General features: G+C 38.5%; 1 protein-coding gene across 2 annotated transcripts in view; it reads left to right on the top strand.

Moving 5' to 3' along the window:
• The window catches only part of fndc3ba (fibronectin type III domain containing 3Ba), a 136069-nt gene that overhangs the window by 40326 nt on the left and 85421 nt on the right, over nucleotides 1–10322 (top strand). The window contains exons 1-2 of one of the 2 annotated variants that reach the window (XM_024268429.2): nucleotides 695–1102; nucleotides 1470–1545. In XM_024268429.2, coding sequence (XP_024124197.1) covers nucleotides 1031–1102; nucleotides 1470–1545 — 148 coding nt within the window. In that variant the 5' untranslated portion in view covers nucleotides 695–1030. Of the gene's footprint in view, nucleotides 1–694; nucleotides 1103–1469; nucleotides 1546–10322 lie in introns of those variants that run through there. The other variant, XM_024268406.2, reaches the window with a different exon arrangement.

The following is a 10322-nucleotide window of genomic DNA, read 5'->3' as shown; positions in this document are numbered from 1 at the left end:
ACTCCAAAATAGCCTAAAAAAATCCATTAGCCAAGATAGCTAGCATGCAGCTGAAATATTAGCTAAACTTCAAATTAGCCTAAAAACCTGAAAAATATCCTAAATTAGCCAAAGTAGCTAGCATGTAGTTGAAATATTAGCTAAATTCCAAAACCAACTAAAAAAGTAAAAAAATAAGCCTAAGTTAGCCAAAACTGCTAGCATGTAGCTGAAAAACTAGCTAAATTCCAAATAGCCTAAAAAACTGAAAAAATCCTACATTAGCCAAGATAGCTAGCATGCAACTGAAATATTAGCTAAACTTCAAATTAGCCTAAAAACCTGAAAAATATCCTAAATTAGCCGAAGTAGCTAGCATGTAGCTTAAATATTATTTAAACTCCAAAATAGCCTAAAAGGCTAGCATAATGCCATTATAACTTTAAACTTTACTACACTCTGACACCATATAATATAAAGTAACGCCTAATTGACTATTAAAATAGTCGTCGACTATTTTAATAGTCCATTAGTCGTCGATTAGTCGACTAATCGTGGCAGCTCTAATTTAGACACACATTTAATTCTATTTTTGACTAATTGTACTCGCCTTATCATTTGTCCTCAGACTAATTTCTTCATTTAACTCATAGTGAATCTTAAGGTTTTGTCATCTTGATATTCAGAATCTATTATATGTCTACAGTATAAGAGATGTTCAGATCATAAAAGATTTTAAACATCTTTTGCAGACAGCAGGATCTTTGAAAGCTGTTATTGCCGAGCACATGGTACGATGGAAGGGTGTAGCCAGTCCTTGGGTCACCCTGTACTATGCTGGGGTTCCCATAGCAACAGCAGCCGCTGCAGCAGACAGAGCAGGAAGTGTGTGTGAGCGTGTGTGTGTCTGAAGGAGAGGAGCGGGTTAGCGCTGAGAAAGGAGAGGATGCAGAGAGTACAGGAGGAAGGCAGGACATGAGGCTCTTCCAACGGCACACCTGTGGAGCGTAGACAGAGCTTGTGTGTGTGTGTGTGTGTGTGCACGTGTGCAATGGAGGGTCACCTGTTTCATGTCTACAGCCACGTGTACACTCTTAACAGTCTGTACGCTCAGAATATGACGGTAGGCTGCATGCGTGTCGTCTTCAGCCTCACTCAGCAGAATCCTTGAGGGATCAAAGCGATGTCATGCTTTTTATGTGCTTGCTCATCTGTCTGTGACTTGTGTTGATGCTCGGCGTGTGTGTGTGTGTGTGTGTGTGTGCTGTTTTCTTTCTTTTCAGTCCAGCTAAAGGAGAAAAGGCTCGTGACAGTTGCAGCATCTGATTTGTGTTCCTATTTTTTTTTTTTAGAAACAAAGATTTAAAAAGTGATGCTCAATAAAAGTTGCTCATTTTTTCAATTACTAATTTGCAAAAAAAAAAAATCTATTGTCATTCCATTTTATTTATTTTTCGTTCAAATCTTTTGCTTGTTTTGTGTCCTCACAGGTGATTCTGGTGCAGGTGAATCCTGGGGAGACGTTTACCATTCGGGGGGAGGATGGTTCACTGCAGTGCATCCAGGGTCAGTTCTGCCTTTCATTTCTGGAATCTCACAGCTTGTTCTCCATGATACTTAGACGATATATAAAATCTTCAAACCTTTGACATCATTGGGACCCTCTTTACTGCTGTCTCCTTTCACCTCTTTTCACCCAATTTTGGCCACAATTAACCTTAAGAACATTGGTCCCCAACCACCGGGCCGCAGAACAACTAATAAATTATACTTTTTTTTTTTGGGTCGGAAATCTTTTATTTTGAAAATCAGCAGGATTCTCTCTATGTGATTGAGCGCTAAAAGCAGTCGAGCGACGTGTAACGTGAAAAAAGTTGTATGTGGAACCTTTCTTTCCAAATGGATGAGTCTGAATAGGCTCCACGCTCGGAGCTGAACATCTGAACCAAAATGGCCGCCGTAGTCAGAGATTATGGTATGTAAAGAGTAGCGGAGCAATGATGAGACTCATTGAAATGTGGTCTGATGAATGCAGGCATACACGTTGCTTCTCACACTGTTTCCATGGGAGTCTTTATCAGCTTACCTTCTTAGTGGACTCCTTCTCAGTATTCACTTTACAGCATATCTCTGCTGTACCACAAAGTGTCGATAAAAATACTCAAAATTGTTCAGAGAAATATAAAGTCTGAATGAGTGAACGATCCTGACATGGATTGCAAAGTGCAAGACTTCCATTAATCATTCCCACGTTCTTTGGCTCCGCCCTTGTAATTCCTGGCCAATAAATGAAGAGATGTTTAGTCACATGGTTTTGTTGTCAAGCTTTTGTTCAGAGCCGTTGATGGCAGTCTGAACACAGACCAAATGCGAGTTTCAAATGGGGGCGTGGCCTTTTCGCTGACAAGTGATCATTGAATCTTCAGCTGTACAACAGTTTCCCTGACAGTGCTACAACTGTCAGGCTTGTATGAACATGTTTAGAAGGATTAGGGTTTGGTGGCGTCATTTTTGGCTAAAATGGAGAAAATGGGCTTTGATCCAGCAACACAGGGGGGCGTGGCCTATAGGGTGGGAGGTTGACCTCTGATCACAAGACGGACGTATTGCCCCTCCCCTTATCTGTATGTAATGTTGAAATAAAATTCAGCTCCATCAAAAACCAAAATGATCAATTTTGTTCTTGAAACAGCAACAATTTGTTTAGCTACAAAGATACCGCCAAAATAAAAGCATTTTATTTAACATGTTTTGGCCTTGTAGAGATATTTTTAATTATATTGCCGCTGCAGGTTTTTTCTGTTAAACAATCTTGGAGGTTAAAATAAAAAAAGTTTTTTTACTAACAAATATTTCTTCTACAGCATTAAATGTTAGCTTTTACAACTCCCCACTGGAATAAAAGATGAAAACTCAACATTACATTGAAAAGTTTTCTTTTTTTTAGTCATTTTTGCAACTGTTGATGAGAATTTGTTTGTTCCAGAAAAGCAAATAGGAAAGTGATAACGAATTTCCTGCATCCAAGATGCTAATAATTGCATTTTAATAGTGATGCCACAAACTATTATTTTATTGGTCGACTAATCACCGATTATTTTTTTCATATTAGTCGACTAATCGGGTCATTCGCAAACTGGATGTAAAGCACAAATCTTAACCATCATTAGCTTTAAACTAATTAAAGCTGAATTTGGCCGGTGAAGATGCCAATGCTGATGGCTGAAAACGCTGAAGTTGATAGCTGAAATCACTGAAGTTGATAGCTGAAAAACTAAAGCGGAGAGCAGAAATCATTGAAGCTGATCGCTGAAAAACACTAAAGCAGATAGCTGAAATCACTGAAGTTGATAGCTGAAAAAGTATAAAGCGGATAGCTGAAATCACTGAAGTTGATAGCTGAAAAAGTATAAAGCGGAGAGCAGAAATCATTGAAGCTGATAGCTGAAAAAACTAAAGCAGATAGCTGAAATCACTGAAGTTGATAGCTGAAAATGCTGAAGTTGATAGCTGAAAAAATATAAAGCGGATAGCTGAAATCACTAAGCTGATAGCTGAAAAAACTAAAACAAATAGCCAGCTAAAATATTAGCTAAATGTCAACTTTGCCCAAAAAAAAAGAAAAAAACCTAAATTAGCCAAACTAGCTAGCATGCAGCTAAAATATTAGCTACACATCAAATTAGCCTAAAAAAGTGTTAACAAATCCCAACTTAGCCAAAATAGCTAGCATGCAGCTGAAATGATAACTAAACTTAAGAAAAGAACCTGAAAAAACCTTAATGCTATTATAACTTTCTACTTTATTAGACTCTGACTCCATATAATTTAAAGTAACAGCTAATCGACTATCAAATTAGTCTTTGACTATTTTAATAGTTGATTAGTCGACTAATTGTGGCAGCCCTATTAAAAAATAGTTTTTCGCTAATTCAACATTCAGTTTGCATGTTTACTTTTCTCATATGGCAGCAATAAAGACCAAGCTTCTTTACTATCAAGTTTAAACACGGAAGCAGCAAAACTGAGCTGCTTTAATTGTTTTTTTTATAAGTTTTTGTTCATGTAATTTTACTCCTAAAATAAAATAAAAACTTATAGCCATAAATAACAAGAAAAAAACAATAATTCCGACTTTTATTGAATGTTTTACTGAGTGCACAAAAATCGTTCTTGACTTTATTTAATTTTCAAGCATCTTTTTCATTCAGTGGAAGCCATAATCATAAAGTCTCAATCAAATCTTAACTTTCATGGAGAAAAAAAATCTAATTATTCTTCATGCATAATCCTTCAAAACAGTTATTCTGCAAAGGAAGGGGTGAAGGAGAAAAGTAACTTGGCTCTAAGAATTCGATCTTAAAATTGAAAGTCAACAGTGAAGCGAAATGTTGGACTCCAGAGCAGCCGGAGCAAGAACAGACTGGAAATCCAAGCTGCTCCTGAAGACACTGAAGTGGCAGTAACGTGGGATTTCCCCAAACTTTTTTGGATTTGTCTCATGTTGATGATGTCAGAGAATGAAACCCTTGAAAGGGCGTCTTTGTTCCCCCCTACAATCTCCTTACCTCTGTGGTTTTCTTCTTTCAGTCCTTCTTTGGGGTTGAGATAAAGCCGTTTGGCTGGCAGCCTCTCGTAAAAAGGCTTCCCTTTTACTGTACGGCAAATTATAAGCCCATTTTTTTCTTTCAGTCTGTCTGCCCGCTACGTAATTCAATTTTTCCCCTAAAAGAGAAGCATTGCCGTAGGCAGATCTTCGCGAGGAGATAATTCCAGATGGGAACAGGATGGATGGATGCAAAGGTGCACGGATAAGATAATAAGATATGAAGGAGTTGTAAAACAACGACAGTACGGCTAATGCGTAGTCAATACACCAGAGACACCAGTTTGGAAAAAAAAAAGAAAAGAGAGATAGTATTGACGCAGTTAGGGTTCGGTGGTTGTTTATTTGTGCGGCTGCGTGTGTACACTTGCCTGCGGTATTCAGTATTAAAGACTGTGTGTGTCTCACGGCTGAGGACGCTCACTTGAAGCTGGACGGCCAGGGGTCATATCTGAATGCAGATGTTATTGGCGTGGAGACGCGCTCACAAACAGCTCTTCTATCCTCCGCTGGAGGAGGTCACCGGGTTTAATGAGAGGTGGAGTGTGGCAGCGCTTTGAAGAGTGTCTCCTTTAACTGACTCGATGTGATTTCGGAGACCTCAGAGCGACTTGTTTGCACAAGCTTGTGTACCGGAGCGCATGCGTGTGTGTGTTTGCACTGCAGCGTACCAAGGTGCAAGTTTGTGTGACTTTCCAGAGACCTCAGAGCACAGCCAGTGACCAGATTTTATATAAAGTAACCTCTGTTTAGCTGCTGCTCTGCGGTGCATGGATGCAAGCATGCATACACATACAGTACTTAGACTGAAGACGTCAAAACCTCAGCAGTCTTTTGCATGATTCCTCTGCTTTCTCCAACTTTTCTATTATTTTTTTCTTACTTTTCTGTTGTCCTAGTTTGCGTTTCTTTTTAATCAAAATCTACTTTCATCACACAATATCTTAAAGAAGGATTGCATTTAACATATTTAGCCCCGAGGCGCCCTCTAACCATGGAAACAGCAACGCCCGGGTCACCAGGTCTTAATGGTGATTTATGCTTCTGCATCGATCCTCCTGTTCTCGCTATTTCTGGTCCCTTTTTCTGTTTTTCAATCGTTTTTTTTTTGCCAATGTTGGCACCAAATTGTAAAAAAAAAAAAAAAAAAAAAAAAAATGGTATTTGCAAATGTTTTTCTGAAAAGTTTTGCCGAGGGGGATATCTCTTGGAACATTTTTAAATCACTAAATCTGGGACATTTATATGGCAGACGTCTCAAATCTGTTTTAAATCTGTCTCAAGCTTTTCTCGGGAGCTTTCATGAGTCGGAAAGTGGGAGAACTTCAGCATTTTGTGAGGAATAGAAAACAAAACTGATTCAAATGTTCCTCAAATGTTCCTGATGTATAAGTCTCCTGCAAGAGAGAAATGTAGAAGTTTTTCAATCATTATTTTCTGGAGTATAAGTCCCACTGGAGTATAAGTCGCAACAGCAAAAAATGTCTAATCAAAAAGAAGAAAACCATATATAAGTCGCTCTGGAGTATAATGGCTAATCTTTTGATCTGTATAAACAAATATAAAAGTTTAAACAATCAGATTCTCTTCCTTGTTTGTTTTGGACAACACTTCTTCTACTGCTGGCAGTAGCAAATACTTCGGATGCAGCGCCCTCTAGCGGTTGTTAGAGGAAACAAGAAGACAACCAATGTTTATTGAGAAAATAACAAATATATGACCCTTCTGGTGTCTAAAAATAAATAAATAAGTCGCTCCTGAGTATAAGTCGCACCCCGGGCTAAACTATAAAAAAAAAAAAATTGCGACTTATACTCTGGAAAATACTGTATTAATTTATTTTTTTGATGCAAACATCTGCTGTGGTATCATTATTGGGGCCTTATATTGTTAACCACCAACTAATATCCAATCAGATCATTTAATTTCTTGACATACTTGATTTTTAAAGTGATAGGATAATCCAATCATGATATATATCTGATATTTAGGTATTGGATTAATACATGTAGATTTTGCTCAAATAGTTTTCTGCATGTATGCTATACTTCGTAGTTTAATACATTTAATCCCAGATTTCACTTGAGACATCAGACTAACATATTCAAGACAACTTTGTTTTTTCCCTGCAGACTCCAAACAGAGAAGAGTAGCAATGTGTTGTTTATTTGAAGTCATCTTCATTTCCACATAATCAAAGCGAACACTACGACTGACTGCAAAACCATGTTTACGAAGAACAGAAAGACGGAGGTTTTAAAAGTAACAGGAAGTCTGAAAGCTACGTCATGGAGTTTAGTTCCTCTATAAACCAGATAACGGACTACCATGTAGAACAGGACTTTCTGACGTTATATTTTTATTATAGCCAGTTAGCATGTAAATTGACTCCCAGGGCGTATTTGAAAAAGAGATTTTTAATCTCAATAGGAATTCTCTGGTTAAATAAAGGTAAAAAAATCAATGTTAAAGACCCACTCTGATGAAAATGGTGTTTTTAACATATTCTTGTGGCATTTTTCTGCTGATTGAGGACATGTATTAACCTTTTTCAGGGCCAAATTAGGCTTTAGTAAATGAAAAATGTGATATTTGGGGTAATTTATCATATGGAGTTGTAATAGATGTTGCAAATTGGCAACGCCTTCCCTGAGAGGGTTAAGAGAATTAAGCGCAAGCGTAGAGCGGGGCAAAATGGCCAAAAAAAATAATATCCGATTTATTTCATTTTAAATTTGATTTTAGTTTTAAATCGATTTTTTTGCTCGTGGCACGTGCGTTTTTTTGTTTTTTTTTTCTTGGGAACAAGCTTTTTCTCTCTCTCTGCCTCACTGAAGAATCTCTTTACACCGGACTACGGAAGCCTAAGAGGGCAGAGTGCGGGGAAAATAAAATCTCGATTTTCAAAAAAGAAATCGTCTAAAACATAAAATTTTAATTAATCGATTATATCGATATATGGCTCAACCCTACTTAACACTCAGACTGGAAACATTTGGTTTGCTTGAGTTTGTTTTCCCCAATAACCTGGAACAAATTTTCAATCTGAATACGTGAAAACGAACCCTGGTCTGGGACCAGGAATCCATCTTTTGAGGTAGTCTTGGTTTGTTTCCAATCAGACTGAACTTTGGTTTGCCATGAGATTTCTCAGTCTCAATAGAATTCGCTCTTTGAGTGAAATAACTGGACCAAAACAGCCAGCATAGCCACCAGTAGTCACGTGATATAAACTAGGGGTGTGCCAAAATATGAATACTGCGATATATCACAATATTTAGTCCTGCGATTGATTCTCGATGGGTTCTCACCAAGTGTCAATCTTTTATTTTTGTTTGAAGAGTCTGTAAAACGTTATATTAGTCATCCTCTGGTGAGACGTTCCTTTTTAGGTAGATTGGGGGGGGGGGTTTGGTCACTGGCACCAATGTCTCTGGCAGCTACTTGAATTATTTAATTTTTATTCTGTTGTTTACAACCATTGTGCACTAAGTAGTGCCACTACTTTTCATGTTTACTATTGTTAACACTGAATTTTACAGATAATTCCAATTCAGTCGGTCGCTTCTCAAAGACAGTAATACAGCAATGTTGCACAAAAGTGTGTATTATTTGTCGCACAAAATAAGACACAAGTTGTTTATTATTGTGATCAAGCTAACAAATAAATCAGGGTATATTTTCCTAAAAAAAAACGGTTTTTCAATATATTGTGAGTTTTTAGAAAAGATTTGACCAATTATCGCAGTATCGCGATATCATTGACATCGTGAGTCATGTATCGCATCGTATCATGATGTAGCCAGTAGTTCCTGGTCCTAATCTAAACAGGTTAGCAATGAAGTAACCGGTGACAAATGTAAAGAAAGAATTGATTGTCCAACTGTTTATTTGATAGTAAGTTTATGCTGAAATCGCTTTTTGTGACATCTTTCTAAAATGCTTCCTTGAAGTTCAACGATGAGGCAGAGCAACTGTGGTTAACTACTTTGTTTCTCGCTGTTTTCCCATCAATCTATATGTCATCAACATTGTACCTTCATACCTGACGCTTCCTCAGTACTGCAGTTGCTTCCTCTACCTGTGGACATCACGCACGACACATCTTCTTGCCAGTAACCGTTTTACAGCCTCCGCCGTACCAAAGTAACAAGTAAAAATAGTTGTTCTTGACGTTCAAAACTGGTAATCGAAATACAAAACTTTAATAAGTTAACTATCCCAACAAGGATTTTAAAGAGCTGCACCTCCAATTTTCTCTTGTTGTTTTGAGCCGACTCGTAGTTCCTGGCCAATGACGGTAGAGTTCCTTAGCCACGTGGTTTTGTTTACAAGCTTTGGTCTGAAACAGAAATCTCTGGTAGGTAGATCCGAGTCTGAATACAAACCAAACACAACCTTCAGACCTCCATCTGGAACAAAACAGATGTCTGAACCAATGGACCTTCTCAGTCTGAAATTTCATTTCTGAGTATTTCTTCACTCACATTTGTGTGAATCAGAAGCAGATGACAAAATGCCGTTTGAAAAAAAGTTTATTGTTGATGTAGAAAATACACTGGGCGGGCCACAAGCTCCCTACTCCACCCATCCACTTGCAGACAAATAAATCTATCTTGGTTTTTCTCGCCTGATGTGACCTGGCATTTGACTCGAAACTGGACGGCTGCAGCATTTGTGTTGGACCAGTTGGCTGGTGGTTTGAGCATAAGCAGATAGCTCTCAGGTATGAAGGGGGCGGGGTTACTCTGTACCAATTGTCCCGCCCACAACTCAAAGGCAAATATTTAATGAAGTACTGCTGCTCTGCAGAGACTATGTCCTAGAAAATTGGCTAAAGAAGGCATAATAAATATTAAAAGAGTTGAAATAGATCTAGTGAGTCCTTAAATGAACTTAGGCCTCTGCTGTACACAACTGATAATTTATTAGCTCCAGTGAATGAATTGTTTTGAAACTATGCTCTCTTTTTTCCTAATTTCTGCCTTTGTGCGGCGTTGTTTTGCTGTGGCAGGGCGTGTCTCTGTGGGCCTTCTGTCTTTCAGCAGCGGCTTTGCTTGATCTTAATCACATCCCTTTCTGTATCACTCTTCTAATTAGCATCTTTTCAGCGCGAGCGCATGTGTCTGCGTGCCTCCGTGCACTGTTTCAACAGACTGACCTGTCTGTGCTCCGGGGGTCACCATCAATGACCCCCTCCCCCTCTCCTGTTCCTCCTCCTCCCCCCGTCCAGCCCGTTCCCCTGAGCTTTCCCACACTCACATCAAAGACCCAAACTCCAGAGGGTGTGTTAGAGCACCCTGCTCTGGAATGTCAGTGTGGTGCCATGCACTTGCGTGTGTGTGTGTGTTTTACAAGGCTGTGTTGGTTTACTGTGTTGTTTGGTTTTTGTTGAACATTTATAAGGAATAATGAGGCTTTGGGGGGGTGGGAGAGCGGGAAGATGCTGCCTGTGTGGGAGGATGTGACACGTGGGACCAAGGTGATGGCGGCTTAGCCTTTAATGCACCTCAGTAATGCTTTGGAGCTCGAGTGGATGTCAACATTTTCCCATTCCAGGAATTTTTCCCTAAAGCTCCAGTCAATGGTGTGCCCAAGAGAGCTCCTTTTGAACCACATGGAGACATTTTTTTACATTTTGTATTCTATGTCTTAAAAGCCCTAAAATTATTTTGTATGTTTGTATTGTTGTGTTATTATATATATATATATATATATATATATATATATATATATA

This window comes from Oryzias melastigma, linkage group LG22, assembly GCF_002922805.2.
Source record: "Oryzias melastigma strain HK-1 linkage group LG22, ASM292280v2, whole genome shotgun sequence".
In the NCBI taxonomy this organism is placed as follows: domain Eukaryota; kingdom Metazoa; phylum Chordata; class Actinopteri; order Beloniformes; family Adrianichthyidae; genus Oryzias; species Oryzias melastigma.
This window is presented reverse-complemented; position numbering and strand designations above follow the sequence as displayed.